General features: G+C 46.9%; 1 protein-coding gene across 6 annotated transcripts in view; it reads right to left on the bottom strand.

Moving 5' to 3' along the window:
- The window catches only part of TGFA (transforming growth factor, alpha), a 109,239-nt gene that overhangs the window by 59,514 nt on the left and 27,227 nt on the right, over nt 1-22,498 (bottom strand). For all 6 annotated transcript variants that reach the window (XM_011945228.1, XM_011945226.1, XM_011945229.1 and 3 more), the window contains exon 2: nt 9,724-9,777. In XM_011945228.1, the coding sequence (XP_011800618.1) occupies nt 9,724-9,777 (54 nt within the window). The remainder of the gene's footprint in view (nt 1-9,723; nt 9,778-22,498) is intronic.

Here is a 22,498-nt window from a genome sequence, read left to right as displayed (position 1 = left end):
TATAATTTAGGTTAATAGTAAAAGCACAACTACTCTCTGTGGGGTCTCACACAGTTTTGATGTTAAAAATGGATCTTTATTCTGAAAAAGGTTGGGAAGCATTGATCAAGGGCTCAAACCTTGAGAAACTGCCCACAATGGCAACTGCAATCTGGTTATCATTTGTTCAGGTGTGCATCTAGGTTTCTAGAGCCTTTCACTGTGCTGGGCTGTTTATTTAACAGGATATCAGGTAGAAAGCCTACTAGAAACTGAGCTTTATAGAGGCTCCCATGGACTGTTAGGTGATTAATTATATTTCTATTTTTCATACGTAAGAACACCAGGAAGATTCATTTGTGGCAGATTTCATAGCAATGCCTGACATGTTTCACTTTCAAGATCTTAAAAATACCTTTCTGGACCTACTGTGCACGGCAGGGAGAGATGTTCATTAAATCCAAGCCCCTAAAAGTCAAAATGAAAAAAGACCCAAAAAGAGGGATTCCTCCTGAAGCTGCTAAGTGACAACTAGGAAGGAAAAAAAAAAAAAAACTTTCCCTTTTTGAGCCCCAGGCTACATTGTGAATAGAACTGAGGCCCTCCATTCTACTTCATTTAATCCATTTTCTCCTGTGTTTTGGTATTTAAGAAACATTTTAGTCAATGCAGCCTGGTGATAAAAAGGCCAGATGTGTGAAATCACTTTCCATTACACATTCTGATAAGGTAATTGGGCCATAACTTTCAAGATAGGAAACGAGGAAGGGAGATTCTGAAAAAATCCATAAAGCAAACGGTGGGAGAGCCTGCTTGTGGGGACATCTGAGCCTCGCTGGATTAAAATAGCTGCAGGTCTCTTCATCAGTAAATAACCAGATGCTCCAGGTCAATCTCCAAACTCAGAAGCCAGGAGTTTAGGTTTGCACAGCCAGAAAACAGAGCTGATGTTTACCAGAAAGCCACCGTGTTCATCATTTCATCACAGTAAGGCCAATGAGAGAGAAGATGTTTGAGGTTTGAGGTTTGAGGTGGCCCAAGTTCTGAGGTTTTTGGCTTTTCTTTACCAAAGTCCTGGGTGAATACTAGAAAGTCAGTCCTGGGTCACACACATTTCACAGACTCCCAGCGACCAGCACTGCCTGGCTGAGGTAAAGCAAGAACTTGGGGGACGGGGAAGCGCTGTCACCTTCTGGTGAGAGCATCTCAGCCTATAAGGACAGAACATTCAGTCTCATCTTCCCATCGAACTCTAACAAAATGTGGTTGATGACTAAAAATGCAGATTTCTGGATCACATGTTGTAAGGGCCTAGGAATCTGCATTTCAACAGAGTCAGCAGGATGACTGTTATGCACACTGAAATGTAAGACCATACAGTAGGACTTACCTCCAGGTGGCAAAAAGTAACCATAAAGGTAGAGCTTTGCTTCACACTATCTGCATCACCAGTAATGATAGTAAGGGTAGTAATAACAGTAGCAACAGCTAACATTTAGAGTAGCTGCCGGGTATATGAACAGTTGCAAATGCTTTATAGTCAACTCTTAATTGTCACATCAACCCTATGATAGGTACTATTATTATTCCCATTCTACAGATAAGGAAGCCAGGCACAGAGAGGTTAAGTATCTTGCCTGAGGTCTCACAGCTAGTAAGTGGCAGAGGTGGAATTTGAACTTGGACTGTCTGGTTTCAGAGTCTTCGCATTTGAGAGACTGACCATAGACCTGGGTGCCCAGAAAGGCCCAACCTCTCTGTTGAAACCTAGAAGTGTTCAGTACTTGAAATTTCTGCAAAGTGGATCAATATTTAGGAGTCACAGGCACTGAAGAAGAGTTTGGATGAACATTCCCAGATTTCTGAGGCCAAGTGGCAAATGTGGGGGCCAACTCATCCAGACAGCAAAGGTCCTGTGAGGGCTGCTGTGCAGAGGAATGAGGCCTGGGAGCCAAGCTACAAAAATGGGTGTCCCTCATGCAGGGCACCACTGTTTCCCCATGCTCTAGAAACAGCTGTACTGCCTGAGCCTCGGAGACAGCTGCAGTCACTGGACTGCAAGGCCGAGGTAGCTGCACTCAGTGCACACTGACCAACAGACCTGCAGGGCGGCCACTGCCTTTTCTTTCTTTTTAGACACTGGAAAAACAGGAAAGCACAAGGCAAATGAAATTCATGTATAGTCTCATTAACCAGAGATCATTAATATGAACAACTATATGCCCTGTATTTTTGCATCTCTGTGTGTAGTTTATAAATTTGAGTTACATCATCCAATTTTATATACTACTTTTTCTATGTATATATCATGTGCATTTTCTCAATCTTTAAACATTCCTCATCAACATGATTTTAAAGGGCTATATAGTAGCCTGTCTGTCTACCTGTTCCATAACTATTTCCCTCTTGTTAACATTGGCTACTTTTCACTCTACTGGATAATAACCTAACATCTGATTGTTCTGTAAAACAGATCCCTAAGTGCAATAGTTGGATCACAGGGCATATACAATCTTTAAGTTTTCACTTACTAATACTAAGGAATTCAGTTCACTATTAATGTTAAGCTATTTCTCAGGCGGCTATGTCCATATCCACATCCATTAGTTTTGTCATTTGCCTTGCCTCTTTCGAAGATGGTAGATGCTCTATTAACTGAGCTCTGCTTAAATCAAGCCCCTGACTTGCCCAACCCCATACTCTCCATTTCTTTGCTAAAGCATCTGCACCAATGCCCTCAGCATGCAAAAGCTCAGTTGGTTACTCTAGTTTATCAGCCTATTTCTGTTTTCAACAGTTAGGCTATATATTTACCAAGAGGCCATTTGCATTTGTTGCCAAACCTGTTTATGTCAGCTGTATTCATTATTGTACTTATGTAAGTTAATTACATATTATGTAAATTAATGAAATATCTGTGCATAAGAAAAGAGCTGTTGTTTCTATAAGTAGAGAGTTTTGGAAAAATGAAGATGAACTGCTGTCAAGTTATGGGTGGATAAGACAACTATAAAAGACTAGGAGGGCCGGGGGCGGTGGCTCACGCCTGTAAACCCAGCAATTTGGGACGCTGAGGTGGGTGGATCATTTGAGGTCAGGAGTTTGAGAGCAGTCTGGCCTACACGGCAAAACCCTGTCTCCTCTAAAAATACAAAAATTAGCTGGGCATGGTGGCGGGTGCCTGCAATGCCAGCTACTGGGGAGGCTGAGGCAGAAGAATCACTTGAACCTGGGAGGCAGAGGTTGCGGTGAGCCAAGATTGTGCCATTGCACTCCAGCCTGGGTGACAAGAGTGATACTCCATCTCAAAAACAAACAAACAAACAAACAAACAAAAAAACTAGGGAGATGAAGGGGGGAATGTTATAGGTCTAGAAAGATTTGTGGTACTTACTCTGCAAGTGTCTAAGCTCTTATTTATGAATAAATCAAATCTGGAAATTATAGAAGCGATATGGATGTAATTCATGCAAGTAAAGTGAGGCAGAATGCCAATATATGAATCTATTAATAAATAAAACAAGAGTCATGAAACGGTACCTGTCCTTCCTACATGTAATGTACTCTAAAATTCTCTATTCTAAACTATTCGGTTCCACTTTTAAAAATATTGGTTATAATCCGTAAAGTGATTCTGTAACTCAGTTTGAAAAGACATTGACTTCATTCCACTCCTTCATTTTATTGATGGCAGAACTGAGGTTCAAGAAAATTTAAGAGCTCTATTAAGGTGTTGCAGCCAGTGAGTCAGAATTACGATTCTGAATTGCATATCCTGTGTTCTGTCTACTACCCTGAGCAACCTTTGCTCAAAAGGCACTGACCCAGCACAATTTTCTTTGCAAAAAGTAGAAGGTGAAATGAGAAGGTGAAATGAGAATGTGGGCGACAAAGATAAATCTTGGAGAGGGAAGGAAGAATCTCTCATTCCCTCCTAACGCTCTTCTAAGCATTCTTTAAAGTAAGCACAAATAGGTATATGTGGTTTTATCCCCAAACTAAGACATACCAAGTGTCTTGTGTTATAGACACATATTTGGAGCAGGTGAGCAATGTAGTACCTGGGTAGAACACATGAGCCTTCTAATTTTAGAATGACTTCAGCTCCACGTGGGAAAACTCTAGACAATGGAACGGGGAAGCAGTTCGCAGTTCTGAAAAGCTTTTGTTAGGCGAGATGAGCAATAACCAGATCGCTTGCTTGCTGGCTGACACACGTTCTACCTGTTTTCCAAACAAGTAAAGCCTTCAAAGGCTTTTCCCTATAATCTCATCTGCCTTCCCCCTGTGCAACCCCAGCTCAAACTTGCCACCTCAACGTATTTAAGCCCAGGGTCACCACTGAGATCTGATCACCATCTCCGTAAGCCAACTGCTAATGGTGACATTCCCCATGAATAACCGCACTGTAAATTTCTATGTTCTTTCATCCTCACCTCTCAGAAGTCTCCCAGACACTAAATTAAGCACGCCTTCAAACATGCCTTGATTCCAGGTGGGTGTCCCTAGACACAGGCCAGAGGAAGGACCAGAAGTTCGGAGGTTTAAAGTGCCGCCCTGAGTACCCAGCTCATGCAAGAAAGATAGCAGATGGAAGCCTGGGGGCTGGCTCCCAGGCGCCTGAGTAATGTCCTCACCACACCCCCTTGGTCATTAGAGTGAGTCTCATGAAAATTTGAGAACCAGATGGGCAGCCTGGGAACTGTGCAACATTTCTCAGGGTTAAGCAAGTAGCCACCCAACGACTTCTTAACCAGGGTGCATTCTGTCCCTCTTAAGGGACATTTAAAGGTGTCTTTTGAAGATAGGTCATAACTCCTTCCTGGAGAGGGTGTGGCAGGTGTTCTAAGCTATAGGTGCTGCCACCCTTGTCCTGCCTCCAGCTAATGTTTCTCTGCATGCTTTACAAATTGACAACCAACCTGGTAAAAATACTCTGTCCCCAGCCATACTATTGATTTCACTCACATGGCAACTATTTTCTAAATCATGCATTAAGCAGTCAGCCAAGGTTGCCCATATCATTGTGACACATTCCGCCATGGGTTCCCATGCTGTCTTTTCTCACCTGCATGGAAGGCTCCTTGAGGGGAAGGCGGAGAAAGCCTGCTCCTTTGTATAGTTCCAGCAACTAGAATCTTTGAACCTGAATGTAAAAAAGCGTCTGGTTCCAAGAAAATCAAATATGTGTCAGTGACACTACCACTTCCCTACCTTGGGCCTGTGACAATTGGCATCACCAATGGATCAATGCAGTACTTCCTAAAAACCTGCAGTCAGCCTTATAGCCCTCCCCACCCTGGCTCTCCAAGTCTTCTCTACCAATCCATCAGTGTGTCGTCATGTGAAAAATCTCACAGGCCACTTTTGATTCAAGTCCAATAGATGAGGAAACAAATCCAAACCGGAACCAGAAAACTAACTGGCCCAGCGACTGGGCAAAAAAAGCTAAAAACAAACAAACAAACAAACAAACAAAAAACACAGCTCAGAAAACTCAGAAAAAACTGAGACCAAATGACCCAAAACCCATGATTTCTCACCTCCAGCCTCAGGCACCACATCCCTCTGCTGTCCCACTCAAATTGTCTGAGAAGCATTTATTAATGACAATGCCAGTTTCCTGTAACTCTGGCATCATCTTCCCTCCATATTTGGGGATCTTAGAGAAAGGAAGAAACCAATGAAATGTCCAGAAGAAAGGCCAAGAGCAATGGTCAAGTAATAAGAATACAGAACTTTTTTTTTTTTTTCCAAAATGCACAATACAGGCCAGGCGTGGTGGCTCATGCCTATAATCCCAGCACATTGGGAGGCCAAAGTGGGAGGACTGCTGGAGCCCAGGAATTTGAGATCAGTCTGGGCAACATAGCAAGATTTCATTTCTAAAAAGAAAAGAAAAAAAAAATGCACAAGAAAGCCCCATGTTGACACCTTTGATTAGCACACGGAGTTGACAGTTTTCTCTCCGTAATGTTCCATTAAAGCGTGAGGGCTTCACCCTGAGTATTCCTGTTGCCCTATGCTCTAGTGCTGTCACTCAGGAATGTATCAAAACCTATCTTACATCCATTGTTATTTCTCATTCTCGTCAACTCTTAGAGTGAGAAGGCCTGCCAATTTACATCATGGGCAAAGTCCTTATAGCTTTTGCTCTAAAATTACCCATTTTCACACCTAACTGGTGGGGATCGTTTCACACCATCTACATTTTTCTGGGTGGTTTGTTTCTGGATTGATTCTGGGACTGAGTAAAGGAGCCCACCAGCATCCAGAGCATTGGGAGTTAGGGGCATTCAGATGTGAAAGTCACCCAGCAGAGACAGGAATACGTTTTATGAAAACAGTGTTCACCTGAAAAGAAATATAAGTAGAATGCAAGATACAAAAACATGAAAGTAAACGCATTTAAAACGAAGTAGTACAAAATTAAATACAGCATCATCTACCTTCCATATCTGAGCATCTAACAAAAAGGAATCATCATTGCCTTTGCTGGTGCAGTAATGGAATTGCAGTGACATTTTAAAAGCCTTTATCTGTTAGGTATACATATTGAAGTGTTACAAGTGAAGTCGGCTTTGCTTTAAAATACCCCAGCAAAGGGAAAAATTGGAAAGATCGGGAGAATAGATCAAAGAAAAATGACAGAATGATGCTAATTGTCAAAGCTGGGTGATGGGTATACAGGAACTGATTTCACTCTCTCTTCTGTGGATGAAGATTTCTCTAATACAATGTTAACAGGGAGTTTTACTTATTAGTCATGAGTACACATACACACACACTTGCTACAATGACGGGCAGCGAGTGTGGCTGGTGGGAGTTGGTCCCCAGTTTGAGCTGTGCCCACCACAGGATCTCAGCCCTGTGCAGTGACAAGAGAGGGGGTGGGATGGGGTGGGAAGGCCTACCAGGGCCTGAGCAGTCCTCTAGGAGACAGGAAGGTCACCCTAAAGGAAAGAAAGTTAAGCATAAGCCTGATCTAGTCATAAAGCCCCAGCCTTTGGAGGTGTGACTATAACACAGTCATCACCACTTGGACTTTTCTCCTGGCCCAGCCCTCTCTGGATTCACGTCTGGGTCTCACTGGGCAGGGCCAAGAGTAAATAACTCTGGAAAGAGTAATTTCATTAAATCTCTAAGGCTCTGGGGCACAAGTTCTGTAGCTCAGTGACCCATCAAACAGAGAGCAACAGAGAGGGCAGACGGGCAGCCACTTCCCTTCTCTGCAGACTGCCAGCCAACCCGGGGAGCTTGAGGCTCGCTGGACTTTAGAAGGTGTGGCACTGCCTCTGCTGTCACAGACCACCTCAGGCCCCAGAGTGGCATCGAGCCACTTACAGGGTAATATGCAACACAGCAGGGGTTCACCTGCTGTTTTCTGACCACACATCACAATGAAGGGAAGTAAACCTCAGAGATGTTCTCACAGAAAGAAGTTCAGGAAGAAAAGATGGAACAGAGGTTGTTCATGACTGCAAAAAGAATAGTCCCACTCTGGACAAATGTATCAGGTCTGCCCACATCTGCCCAGCAAGGCCTGGGGAACCCCAAAAGGCCTAGGCAGGAGCCATAGCTCCTGGTGGGGAAATACACATAACAGGCTCCTGGAGAACAGGCTCAAGGGCAACATCCCTTAGGCTTTTCTTGTCTGTCTGAATGGATGGAGACTTGGAGGCGGGTGTCAAATAACCAAGGGGACCCCCTTCTCTATGCATGGCAGCGTCAGCACTCGCCATCATTGCAACTTGTCACCTGACTCAATAGAGCACCTGGCTCTTGGCCTACCAGGTCTTAGGGTGAGAATCAGGAGGAGCGGGAGGAAGGCTCCACCAGAGAGGTGGGAAACTAGGGAGAGAGGCCTGGGGCACAGGACTCCATCACCCCCTTCTGGCTTAATCTCAAGGCCTTTAGACCTCAGTTCCACCCAATTTGACTTAGAAGAGAGCAGGGAGGGTGAGGAAAACACAGGAGGCTTCTCAGCCCATGGAGATGCCTGGAGATAATAGTGACAAGTATCAAATGAGTGGTAACCCCCAACTGGCTCAGTGTCCAGGTTCTCTCAAATGATACCCAGTGTGTAAGTGTTGCTGGAGTACCAGTACTTTCTAGTGTTTGGGGAGGTCTATCTGTAGGAGGGACAGAAGGTGAAGCTTGGGGCAAGTGCATTCTAGAAAGGGGGTTGGGGCAATTCTGAGAATGGCATGGAGTTACTAAGCTATCCTCTTCTTCCTCCCTATGTGTTCATATCTGAGTCCTTTGTGGATGGGAGGTAATTAAAAAGTGAAAGTACTGCTTTATGGAAACCCTAGTAGACCCTGGACTCCAGAAGCACTGCTTTGGGGTGGACACACTCACACCCTTCTACCTCCAGCCCCAACAAAGCATGACACAGAGTGGGAGAAGCATTTTCTCCTGTGTCATCATGGACCAGCAAGTGGCTTAAGCACCTTAAGAGTCCAAGCGCATCAAGGATAACAGTAGCAAGGGGGGCTGGTGGGGCTGCGGCAGCAGTGGTACCCAGTGGGACTGGCAGTGTCACCTCCAGTGGGTTTGGAGGGAAAGGGCTGGAAGAGAACAGCAAGGTACCAGGGACACAGTGTAGTTGGCTACAGAATTTATGAATAGATAAGAAACCCGCCCCTCCCACTGGAACCTCCCTGAAATAACTATGGAGACACAGCAGGGGGTTAGTGCAGTAACAGATGGGAGCAGAAGTTAGTGAAACACACTCCATGCTAACTAGGGAGTCGTGGGACTGGCACACTCACACACTGCTGGAAAAATCAGCACCGTTCACTCGGAAAGCTATCTGGCAGTTTGTACCAAGGGTCATAAATCTGTACTTATTCCTGTTTCCGGAGATGCATTCTGAGGAAAGAATCCAAAAGGAGGAAAAAGCTTCTAGGCATGAATAGGTAACATCATAACTTAAGAAACTAGAGGCACCATAAATATCCAGTGGGGAATGTTTCCTTAAATCACACATGTTCACTTTAATGGGACAGCATGACATTTTAAGGGAAGAGATTTCAAGACTTTCAAACAACATGGAACAATGCACAGTCCCAACATTTGAGCTTAAAAAGCAGGAATCCACATTTTTTCCTCACCAGGACTAATTGCATAAAAATATTAATACACATGGAGAAAGAGCAAAAGCAACATGCAAATCAAACAGAGGTTTCTCCCCTGCAGTGCTGTGACCACCGGCCACCGGTGGTTTGCCTCGTACATGTCCCAAGCTCTCCACTATTTTGATTTGGGATCTTTAAAATATATATATATATATATATATACTGATTTTTTTTTTTACTGCAAGTATTAAATGTAAACCGAAAATAACTAAACAAAGGTCACCAGGCAGAAGCAGATGGGGGTTCAGAAATCTGGGTTCTACTTCAGCTGGACTATTACGAGAGTGGGGAAAACATGGCTGGCCCCGGTCTGGGGTCCTGCAGGCCCTGTTTTGCACACTTGCCCACAGGAATTGTTTGAACAGCTGAAGAGAGACAGGGAGGGGAGGCCCCTGAGGGGGCCAGAAGCAGCCCCCACTTGGGCCTGCAGTTAAGGCCTTCCAGTGAGTGCCACCTCGCCCCTGAGGAGTGAGCAGAGAGGCCTCTGGGATAGGCGTGTGCTTGGTGGGCAGGAGGCCAGGGAGGGAGCTCTTGGGGTTCCACACAGCAGCAGGCCCGCTCCCTTCCCACACACCATCCACACACCCACGGCAGCTGCACTCACCACTCAGGAGGGACGTGCTGTTCTCCAAGGCCTGGCACGCGGCCAACACAATACCTGTTGGGTGGAGGAGAAGAGGGAAAAGGTCAGAGTCTGCTAGGCAAATGATGTCCTCAGACGCTTAGAGGGCAGACCGTTTGACAGGCAAATGCTCAGTGGTTTTACAGAGGGGCCGGTAGACAGGCTCGGCTACATAATTTGTGGATATCAGTGCAAAATTAGCATATGGGGCCCCTTGTCGAAAAAGCAGGAAGAAAGTGCCCATGAAAAGCACTGAAATGGAGAGCCTTCCACTTCTTCCCAGTATCTCCATCTGTCAGGGTGGTTTTGGCTTTTGTTTTTTCTTAACGCCATATATATATATATATATATATATATATTTTTATGGTGGGAAAATACACATAACATAAAATTTACCATTTTAACCGTTTTAATTGTACATTTCAGTGACATTAAGTACCTTCACCCTGTTGTTCATGTCATCATGTTTGTTTGCTATTTACGTCATTGTTGTCCTTTGGGTATGAGGATACCCACAGGTTGAGTGCAGCCCCTCACAGGTGCACCCCAGGGACAGAGTGTGTAAGGGAGCAAAGGATCCACTGCCTCTGGGGTTTCCTTCCAGCTGGCAGCTGGACCAATGTGCTGTGACCCAGCTGGGGGTTGAGGGGTCTAGTCAGGTATCTCTTCTTTCCAGGAACTTGCTGTCCCAACCCAAGATGGATGGATGACCCCTTAAGGATATTGCCTCCTCCCTGCCAGGATGTACTAGGTACCTGGATCAGGGGGAGTCAAGCAGCTCACCTCTCTCTAGTTGCCCACTGAAGATGCCATGGAGCTGCCAGTCCAGAATGGGGACAGCTGCCACCATGCTGTACCCTGAGATGCCATGCACTTACCCCCAACCCTTTTTGTGTCCAGGCCCCGCCAGGGACAGAGCATGGCAAGGAGCAAGAAAACCTAGGGGAGGCAGGGAGATAGTAATAGGCAGGACCATGGGAACCAAGGCTCTAAGCCCCCAATGCATACTGTATTGTCCCACTGGACTTCACCTACAAGACACAAATTCAAAGATAAAACTACAAGATTTTTAAGACTGCAACTGCAGAGTGTTAAACCTCAAGCTCAGGGCCCTTGTGAGCATGGGGTCCTGTGTGACCTACACAGGTTGCATGCCCATAAAGCCAGCCTTGCCAATAGATGACCTTTATGTGCCTTCAGATTACAGTACTTGAGATTTCTGGAAACAGCAGCAACCTTCCAATGAAGAAGGAACTCTTCTGAGTTATGCAACCAGCATGAGCCACATTAGAATGACTTCCCAAAACTGAAATGCAAAAAAATACCATGGTTGCCATGCCGAGGGGCTGGGCCTCTGACAGTTTAGCCCAGAAGGCAGATGAATCAAGTCAGCACAGGAAACAAACAAAGTTCTGTCTGTTGCAGGATGGATGCAGCCCCCTACTCTGCAGGCTGTGAGGGTTTCTTGCCCCTTTTCACTTAGGGTGTAGACACATAAATCTTGTCTCTCAAAGAAAAAAAAAAAGCACTTGGAATAGATAAAGCCATCATGCTCCCAATGTTCTTTCAACCTCTGAAATGAGAAACGTAAGAACTTCAGGCTGCTTTTACAGGAGGTCTGTCATGGACCTCCCAAAGACTTTTACAGAATCCTAAGCCAGATGTTTGGGTTGGAGTTGGAAGCAGGGCAGGGGGACAGGGAGAGAAAATCAGTAAAATCATGCATGTCTTCCCTGTGCAATTCTTTCTTGCTCTCCAATAGATGCTAATTTTGGAAGCAAGGCTCCCAAGTCCCCTCTGTCACCCACACGCCAGTGTTAAAACAAGGCATCCCCATCCAAGCCGGGAAAAGTCAGCGGTTGCCCACTTGAAGCTGGGGAACAGTCACGTTCTGACTTCGCTGGCACTGCCACAAACTACCCTCGGCTAAAGTCAGCCAGTGACCCATAATAGTGTCCAAGAATGACACTGGGGATGCTTTGCATACTCTGAGGGGAAGCGTGACTTGCCTGTCACAAATTGCCCCTGAACTAATGAATTATTTTCACGCCCTGTTCCTGCTCCATATCCTGTCGGTCAGGGCGAAACCAGTCAGCATGGTTCCTGGGCTCCATGTTAGCCTCTGCTTAAGCAAAACCCAGACAAGAAAGCAAACACTGTGCAGCTGAATCCAGGACAAGGCACTGATGAGCACCACTGCTCCAGGAAGATGAGGGTGTGCGATGGGGGCCTGCTCCCCAGCCTTGGGGCAAGTTACTTCACCTTCTGTTCCTCACCTGTGAGCTCGCAGCTGCCAAACTCACAGAGGTGTTTTGGGAATGAATTAAAGTTTGCAAAACCACGATGTTCCACAGATGAAAGACACTGGCTTTTAATTCATAATTTGAGCAACACAAGAAGAATAGGTCCTTTCTATACCCTCACGCTCCCATGGAAAACAACTTCTTGGTGCCCTGAGCTTCACTCTGCAATCTTGATCCATGCCCAGCATCAGCTGAGGCCCTGTGATGAGCGGCAAGGCCTCTGCTTCGTCTTCATTACATGGTGAGCCTAAGAGGACCCTGGAGCAGGAGGACAGGGCTCAGGTCTCTCACTGTGCAGGTGGATATGCACTGGACCTAGTCCCAGGCCCAGTGCTAATAAGGTTCTGCATGTGTTCTCTTACTTAGTCCTCATAACAACTCATGACATAGGTGCCTCCCAACCTTCTGGTCCAGCTGGTAGAAATGCCCAATCATAGAGATGAAGAAACCGAAGCTTAGAGAGGTTGAGAAATTTGCCCAAGTTCCTGCAGCCACATTCAAACTTAAATGTGTCCAACTCCCATGCACAAGATAGTGTCTAATTACCAGACCACACCACAGTCCTTCTGACCATAGCCAGTTGTGACACAGGTGTGTATTCAGCAGTCACAAACCCCAAATGAGTCCAAACAACAGACTCTGCGGGGCCAGTGGCTGAGCCTTGATCTCTCTCTCCCTGAGAGCCATGCATTGCCTCTTGGGGATTCTCCCACTGCCTCCAATCTCCCTGCCATGAACAAGGTCTACTGAGGGGCAAAGGTATGAGGATCCAGGCTCACCAGCTGCCCAGCTCTCTGGCCACACAACTGTGCTTAGAAAGCCGGGCTGACTGGGGGCCTTCCAGAAACACATGACCTTGGCAGGCTCCAAGGGTCATCCCAAACAAAGGAAGGATGGGGAAAGGATAGCCACAGGGACCGTGGCGACATGCAGTGGCTCAGGGAGACACGCAGTGCACAGGCCTGGTGGCCCACAGCCACAGGCTCCTCCTGCCTAAGTTTCAAAGCTGGCCCTTGCCTGCCACAGGCCCTCGGGACAGGAAGGCTTCTAGGAATCCCTTCTAGGCCACTCCTGCTGGCATCCTATTTCTGTTTAAATAGCTCCAAAGAGGGGAATCCCAAGACTGTGGACTTCAAAAAGAAAAAAGAAAAGAAGGGGGTGGTGTCAAGGGGAAAACCACATGCAACGGAAGAAAACCCTTATGAAAGGCTGATCCCATGCCCCCCAGAACAGAGTGGGAACCTGGTCTGCCCTTAGGAAGGACAAGTGTTGCTATGCTTATAGTTCAGCTGTTTGGTACTCAGGTAAATATTCCCAACAGAAACAAGGTAAAAAGGAGCCTCACCTATTTAGCTCATGAGTCCCCAGAAGGGAAGCCATCCCGAAACCTATGTGGTGATGTGTCAATGGGAAATGCTCTTGAGAGAGGCTGGACACCCCTCTCCCCTGGGCCCCAGAGCAGGACACCCCTACTCCAACCCCTCACTCAGTCATGGGACTAGCAATTCTGCACAGATACCCAGGCTGTCCAAGCGTTGGACACCCTTCATCCTCAACCGCCCATCAGCCTGGTGACCACCTCTTCTGTGGACACTCAGCCATAGTGCCTGGAGCTGGGAGGAGTATCCTCTGGCCCCTGGCCACCTCAGCAGAGTGGACCATGTCCTGCTCTGGCCTCTGCTGGGGCTGGTGTTTGCTTTCAGGCCCCTACCTACTCCACGGCATGGATCAGTTGCTCCCTCTAGAATATCAAGAGCTCTGCCTTTCACCTGCTTGGGATCCTCTCAGCCAGACTTCCTGCATGAAGGGGCGAAGGGTGAGTTTTTGTTTTCGGGGGGATGTGGGAGGATGAAGAGGTTGCAGCAGGTCCTTTTGGATGAAGGATGCTCTGGATTCAGAAGAGGTGGTGAGGAAAAGTCTTTGGATGAAGAACACGCTCAGGGCCAGAGGATAGGAATTGTGCTAGAGGGCAGGGCAGAAGGGAGTGTAGGTATTCAGAGGGCAGCAGGTTTTCCCCTTCCTCCCCTACCATTCTTAGACCTGGCAGGTCCTAAGGAACAGGAAGTAGTCAGTGGTACATAGAGGGTGGGAATCCCGCTGCTCAGGGAGAGGTCTGCAGAGGCTCCCGTGTGGGCACAAACATATAAAGAAATGGGCCACACAGAACCCAGGGCCAGTCAGTACAGGTTCATGGCATCTTCCTGTATGAATTATATCTCAACATTTAAATTTTATTTGCAAGGATGACAGGATTTTAACTGCATAGCAAAAATCACTAAATTGTATGATTTCATCAATATTTTTAAATCCAAGAGGTTGACAGCCAGGTGAGGATGCTGGCTTCAGGGTAAGAACTGATTAAGAAGGAAAAAGGGAAGGCCTTGCAGAGGAGGACTATAAGCAAGGCTGGTAGGATGAGCGTATCATGGACTATCCACAAACTGATTAGGACATTAAGGCCAAAAGCAGCCATGTGGCATCTCCATGGGACAGCAGCAAGTTCCAACTTGATAAATCTCAGGAAATACTTCATGACTATGATATCACAGGAAATGATCCACCATTACCTGAAAGCTCATAGGAATTTTCCATATCCATCTAAACATATCTGACAATAGCAAAACACACAGTATTCAGAATGAACCTTCAGGATCAGGGAGGCAACAGAGATGGGCAAACGGCTGCCTGCACCACAACCCCCTACCACTTTCTAGCCTGTCACAGCACAGCAGAAAGGGGCTTTGCCATCAGGCCTGGGTGCAAATCCTGGCTCTGCCACTCCTTCACTGTGAGACCTTGTCTGTATTATGTACCCTTGCTGAGGCTTGGTGTGCTCATCCATAAAACAAGGATAACAGCTCTTCATGGGACTTGCAAGGATTAAGTGAAACAAAATGAAATAGAGCACATGAGGTCCAGAAGTCACGTGAGCACCCACTGAACACAGCAGTTGATGGCGCTTCATGTTGCTCCTGTTTCATCATAACCTCCAGGAAGTTCAGGATGACGAGGAGGTGGTCATGACCCTCCTCCCTTTGGAAGTCACTAAGGCAACTTCAACAAAGGGTTTTATTTGAGGCCCCGGGGTCACTCAGCTGCAGGCTACTGATGTTCCATGGACTGATCTTGACATAGCATGCCCTTTATGCCTTTTGAGGGTTTAAATAGTCAACATGGCAAAACCCGGACTCTACTAAAAATACAAAAATCAGCCGGGTGTGGCGGTGGTGGGTATCTGTAATCTCAGCTACTTGGGAGGCAGAGGCAGGAGAATTGTTTGAACCTGGGAGGCGGAGGTTGCAGTGAGCCAAGATTGCACCACTGCACTCCAGCCTGGGTGACAGAGCGAGACTCCCACTCAAAAACAAAATTGTTATTTACTTATGTTAACTAATCAAATATTTATTGAGCACCCACCTACTGTGAGCAAATTAAGTAAAAAAAGAGAAATCTGAGACCTGTGACTTTTCCTTAAAATGTCCAAGTCACATGGGACAGCAACTACCAGAGAAAATGGAATCCTCCACACTCCAACAAAGGCAGACAAGTGTAGGCTGTTGAAGTTATCACTACAGCCCACCGAGGCACTGGACTGACCCTATAATCCCATAGATGCTTCCCCTGCTTCCATGCCCAAACACTACCTCTAATCTCCACCACTCTCCCCAAGGCCTGTACCCCAGATCACGCGTTCAAAATTAAACTCACGTCCTCCATCTCTTCCTTGGTTCTGGGCGGGACTGATAACTAGGCAGTCATTGTCAGTCCTTCCGTCTCCTTCGCCCAGTATCCAAGCCAAGCCCTCCTACACACCCAGCCTCCACACAGTCCAGCCTCTCCATCCTCCCACATCCCTGCTGTTACTGCCCCAATTCAGGCCCTATCATCTCTCCCTGCACTATCACAATAGTTGTTAGAGTGGTTTTCTTTTTTTTTTTTTGAGACGGAGTCTCACTCTGTCGCCCAGGCTAGAATGCAGTGGCCGGATCTCAGCTCACTGCAAGCTCCACCCCCTGGGTTTATGCCATTCTCCTGCCTCAGCCTCCCAAGTAGCTGGGACTACAGGCGCCCACCACCTCGCCTGGCTAGTTTTTTGTATTTTTTAGGAGAGACGGGGTTTCACCGTATTAGCCAGGATGGTCTCGATCTCCTGACTTCGTGATCCGCCCGTCTCGGCCTCCCAAAGTGCTGGGATTACAGGCTTGAGCCACCGCGCCCGGCCGGTTTTCTTGCCAACAGCTTAAAAAAAAATCTTTGCTCCTACTACTAGACTGACCTTGCTGAATGAAATCACTCCTTTCCTCTAAGCTCTCCATGGGCTCCCTACCACTCACAGAACCCAGCACAGAGACAGAACCCAGCCCCAAGTGCTGAGTGGAGATTTAGCATGCATAACCTGGTCCTAGACCTCCTTTCCACCTAAACTCCGCCCATTCCCTCCTGTCAGGTCCACTGACCCCAGCAGCCCAGGACTGCCCCTTTTCCCTGCACAAAAATTGGCACTCCCAGCTTGGTGCCTTGGGCTCATGCTACTAGGATCCTCACCCAACTTCTTACGGCTGCTGACTTTAGTTTAGCTGCCTGAGCCTCAGTTTCCTTCACTGTAAAAGCAGATAAAGATATCTAACTCCTACACAGGGTTGTTCAGAGATTAAACAAGGGACACATGAGAAAAATGTGGTATATTGAATGACACACAATAAACATGCAACAAATGGTAGCTGCTACATTTGACAGTTTTTTTTTTTTTTCTTTGAGACACAGTTTCGCTCTGTCTCCCAGGCTGGAGTGCAGTGGCATGATCTCGGCTCACTGCAACCTCTGCCTCCCGGGTTGAAGTGATTCTCCTGCCTCAGCCTCCCGAGTAGCTGGGACTACAGGCACGCATCTGTAGAGACGGGGTTTCACCATATTGGCCAGGCTGGCCTTGAACTCCTGACCTCATGATTCACTTGCTTTGGCCTCCCAAAGTGCTGGGATTACAGGTGTGAGTCACTGTACCTAGCCTATTGACAGTTTTCATTCATATCATACTGATCTCTCAAGTCGGCATATCCCATCCTCTACCCATGGGAATCAAATTGGCCTCTCAAAGCCTTGCTCAAATGTCAGAAATAATAATTTCTTCCTCAGAGGAATCCTTACTTTATTCTGCCTTGCAGTTCAGAAGTTTTTACATCTTATCTGTTTCTCCTCTCTAGCGTGGTCAGGAGCTGTGGCTAAATCATCTCTATCCTTACACCTGCCGAATGCACCTACATAGGACTTTAATACATGTATGTTGAACTGAATTTCTCTAAGAGGTCACCAGCTTGAAAACAGAGTTAAAGTCTTATCAAAGACTTGGACTAGGGGCTGGGTAGTGAGTACTGAGGGTGTGCAGATGGGGAATAGGAAAACCTGCAGACTCGGGAATTCCTTTCTTCTATTCTAGATCCCTGCTGCCACAGCTCTAGGTCTTGGTTCTTACTCTGATTTCAGTGGAGATGGGGAGCACTTGAATTTTTATTTCTAACATTTATTTATTTATTTATTTTTGAGATGGAGTCTCACTCTGTTGCCCAGGCTGGACTGCAGTGGCATGATCTCAGCTCACTGCAACCTCCACCTCCCAGGTTCAAGCAATTCTCCTGCCTCAGCCTCCTGAGTAGCTAGGATACAGGTGTGCGCCACCACACCCGGCTAATTTTTTATATTCCTGGTAGAGACAAGGTTTCACCATGTTGGCCAGGCTGGTCTTGAACTCCTGACCTTAAGTGATCTGCCTGCCTCGACCTCCCAAAGTGCGGGGATTACAGCCACCTTTTATTTTCAGGTCAGGGGTACATGTGCAGGATGTGCAGGTTTGTTACATAGGTAGACGTTTGCCATGGTGGTTTGCTGCACAGAGCACTTGAATCCTGACATTCATCCATTCAACAAGTGCTCACTAAGCACCTGCTGCACCATTAGTGGGACATTGTTCTAGGTGCTGGGCAGAGAGCAATGAATGAAAAGTCCCTTCCTATGAGAAAGAATCCTTCCAATTCTCAAAAACCATTGAACTCTATTATAAATGGCTGTAGCATTGTTCAGTTGGGTGGTAAGTTAAATCTGTGTTTTTCTATTTTCTATTTCTGTTAACAATGATATTAAATAGTCCCACTAGAATATTGAAAAATCCATGAGGAATGAAGGAACTGTCATCCTTATCCAAAGCCGGGAGTTAAGTCTGCTGAAGAGGCCTGTCAAGTTGATCCTGAGTTGTTCGGTCACCCGATGAGATGACCCCTGAAATATTTTATTTTCCACCCTTAACTTAAAAGTTGGCTTTTCCTGAAACTTTTATGAGAACACAAAGACTTCCATCCAGTGACCCCAAAGAGGCCTGGCTTAGCCTCCCAGGGAGGCTAAGACAGAGAGAGTAAACGCTCACCGTGAATGTTCATGGTGAACGCTGTGTCTGTCCCGGGGCTCTTCAAGCAAAGGCAAGACTTGCCCCAAGGAGTTTACAATCCAGATGATCAAAGCAAACACACTCAGTGGTGTTCCTGTATCTCTGATGCTCCCTGTTTCAGCCCTTTCTTCCACCCAAATGTGTCTACCTAGTACAGGTCTCTTACAACACTTAATTCCTTCTCTTCTGAGTAGAAAAGCCTCCTCACTGCCTGATGTCATTTCTACCCAGCCTTCCAGGTCCAACTCGATCCCCAAGTCCTCCATGATGCCCCCGACCACTCTGGCAGGCAGGGCTCTCTGCCTGCATTTCCTAACACCCACCAGCACTGGGCTGGGTGTAAGATCAGGTCACTCACATGGACCAGTACCTCCTGCCCCTCCTTCTCTCAGCCCAGACCTCATTTCCTACCATTACTGATTTAGGAGAGCCGGTTACTATCTTTCCCAGCTTCAAGAGACAAATGAGAATATTGGAAAATGCTTTGAACTCTTTAGAGTCAATGCCCTAACAAGTGCCCAGAACCGACACCATAGAAGTAACATAGTTGTTACATAACCCTTTGCAGCTATGTTAACAGAGAAGTAACATAGCTGCAAAAGGAGGTGAAATGCTTTTCCCAACATCTGGAAAAGCATGCAAAAAATAAACAACTAAATTAAAAAAAGCACAGAGACCCTTGGAGGAGGAGCCAGGTGCTTCCTGTTGAGACATTTTTGTTTCTAAGGCCAGGCCACTGTGATGTAACACCCCACACTGCCACACAGACATCTTCCTGTATTCTCCCCAACATGTTACCCACTTCAAAGCCTTATAGGATAAGGCTGCCCACTGATCTGGTGGTCCAAGAGAACCCTCTCTCATAAAGCGAAGCAAATAGCAGACAGGTAAACATCTTTAGCTAACAATGTTAACTAGGATGCAGCACGCACCTGGCTAGAGGTGAGGAAGGACCTGTGCTTGCTCCCACCTGTGCAGATCTATGCCACACCCATTTGTGCCAGGAGGAAGCAACTGTCTCTTCTGAAGAGTTAAAGCCTTATCAAAGACTGAGACCAGGGGCTGGGTACTGAGTCAACCTTCCTCTTCCCCAGACCTGCTCACACACTGGCTGGCTGAGGGCCCCCATCCAAATTCCTGGAATCGCAAGGCAACAGGGCGAGTATCGCCGAGCCCTCTCAGGCTGGCTGGAGTTCCCCAGCTGCTGAATCACCAACAGGCTCTACCAGGGCCGAGTTCTGAGGTTGCAGAGAAGCCGTGCCAAGCTGAGGTACTCTGAAAACCTGTTCCAGCTGACTGGCATTGTGACGTGAGGCCTTGAGGTGTCTCTGGAAAGGGTGACACTTGATTTTCCCAGAGTCCAGGAGGGAGAAAGAAGGGGATGGGGGTGGTGGGCTAGGGACAAGCCTGGGGATAAAGTGGCAGATGCCATAGCTATATCCATAGGGCCCCGGGCCCTCTGCATTGTGAACCAGCTGAGCAGAGGGCACCTGGCTGACAAGAAGTATAGGAACCAAACACCACCTCTGGAAGGATCCATGGGGATGTTATAAGTCCCTCCCTATCTGTGAAGGCCCATCGGCCCCATCTCAACTTCCCTGGCCTGTGACATCTCAGAATTGCCATCCTCTGGGCCCAGGTAAGCAGTGGTTCTGCTGGTGTGCAACTCGGGCCAGCAAAGTTAGACTCTTGGTGACTGAAATCAAACCAGGTCTATCCCCTCAGCTCAGTCAAGGCCATGTGTGGGCATCATTCACACAAGTGGCTTGAAAGTAGGGTATGAGCAGGGAGGAGGTAAAAATAAGCAATCCTTGAACTCTGTCCCATTTCTTCCATGTGAATAGCTTGGTGATGACAAACTCATCCCTGCCCCCTGGTGCACGACACCCTGGACACCCCGGAACCACCCTGCAGAAGGCATTGTGAGGCTTTGGGTTTGGGCCAACATAAATACCAGTGTGACTCGGCAGAATCTCAGATCAATGCGGCATCAGCCTGGAAGTAGGAGATGGGGGAAGGGGACAACGCTGTTCCATTGCTGATCCCCACCGTCCACCTTGGGGGCTGGCCACAGGACACCCCTTAGGCACGCTCACTTGAGTCGATAAGGGTGGCTGATTAAGAAGCAAGTTCAATCAAGGAGGAAACAAATCCCCAGAACTACAGGTTTTCAAGAGTTAAGGAGTAAATACACTTACTTCTTGTAACTCCACATTTCTCAACCCACATCACACTGCAAACTGGCAGAATCTCTAAGTTCTCCTCCTTGGGCCCCAGAAGCAAGGGGCAGGAGGAGGGAGAAGAAGCGAGTAGGGGAGAAAGGCCTGGGCAACAAGTGCAGGCTCCAGGTGCTGAAGAGGAGGAGTGGAGAGGGTGGTGCTCAGATTCACTCCCTTTCACTGGGAGACCTTGACCAGACCACCCGCTAGCCCAGGGGGTTCTTACTGCTGGTAGCAGATGCCCCTTAGGGAGCATCTGAGAACCTGTAGAGGGAGGTGCTTTCTGACCATCACAAGGACTAGGGGGTGCTACTGGTACTTAATGGTGGGGCCAGGGATGCTAAGGTTCTGATTTCTGTAATGCACAGAACCTTGTCTTGCTTAAGATATTGATAGTGCACTCTGTTGAGAAATTCTGAGCCCCGACAGAGAAAGTCCCTTCAACTGCAGGTCATTTAGTTTCCAACTGTATATGGGCAGATGTACCCAAAACTCAGGGGAAATGGAACAAGCTGGTAGTCACAGGAGCAGACAGAGCCACTCATTAGGGCCTTGAAAATGGTCACAGAGGGACCATGGCGATCCAACCTGCCCTCATTTACCTCGAATGCTCTCTTTCCTGTCAGCTCTTCCCTCTATTCTCCAGGTCATCAGCCTGTGCCTGTCTTGTCTGGCTCTTTGTATTAACCCAAAACATTCAGGTTACACAACATGAAGTCTATTTATAAAGTAACAAGACTGACAAGTCACAAAACCTACTCCAGGTGTTTTATAGTCATGGGCTTCCAATGAGACTCGGGAGCCCTAAGAGGGAAGAAGCACACGGGGGTGATGCATTTGACTCTCTCTTGGTCCACTGCCAGATTTTAGGGCCCCTAATGTATCTTCCTCAGGCCAATACATGTTCTTACCAGCCATGTGTAGCAAAGCTGTTCAGTTAATGCCCCAAATGCACTTAGTTGTATGGGCAGAATCTTATTTACTGACTCGAGACAAACCAGTAAGGAACAAGGCATGCCATCCCCAGAGCTGTGGGGCAGAGAGCACCATGTACCTTTCAGCAGTGTCAATTTAAAGCATTTTAAAGGAAAACAAAAATCCTGGAGAACATGCAATAGCTCTTCTATGGGAAAATGGGTGTGGGATCTCCCCTGCCAACCCTGCTCTAGCCCATTTTCCCCTTTAACTTTTGTTGGGGAAAGGGCAGTGATGAGAAGCAAAAGGGAGGGAGAGGGAAAAGAGGAAGTTTCCTGCTAGGATGGTTTAGCTCTAGCAAGAACAGAGACCAGCAGGAAGACTACAGAAAGAAGAATGAAGGTGCCGGCATTTCATGTTTAAGTCCCACGTAAGAGGGCAGTGAGAAAAGGGTTTCAGGTTATTAATAGTTAGTGTATTTCCGAAGTATTTCCTGGAAAAATTAGACTCATCTAAATGAAAGTGGTTCAGGAGTCAAAACCAGTTGATGAAGTGGTCCAGACACTTCAGAAGACAGTTTTTCAGTTTCTTACAAAACCAAACATACTTTTATACAATCCAGCAATAGTGCTCCTTGGTATTTACCCAAATTAGTTGAAAACTTATCTTCAAACAAAAATCTTCATATAGATGCTTATAGTAGCTTTAGTCATAACTGTGAAAACTTAGAAGCAACCAAAACGTCCTTCATTAGGTAAATGGATAAACAAATTGTGGTACATTCATACAATGGGATATTATACAGCAATGAAAATAAATAAGCCATCAAGTCACATGGGGAAAGCTTAAATGCATATTGCTACGTGAAAGAAGCCAGTCTAGGC

Source organism: Colobus angolensis, unplaced genomic scaffold (assembly GCF_000951035.1).
Source record: "Colobus angolensis palliatus isolate OR3802 unplaced genomic scaffold, Cang.pa_1.0 Scaffold24, whole genome shotgun sequence".
Taxonomy (NCBI): domain Eukaryota; kingdom Metazoa; phylum Chordata; class Mammalia; order Primates; family Cercopithecidae; genus Colobus; species Colobus angolensis.
Note: the sequence above shows the minus strand (reverse complement) of the source record. Positions and strands in the feature narration are given on the sequence as shown.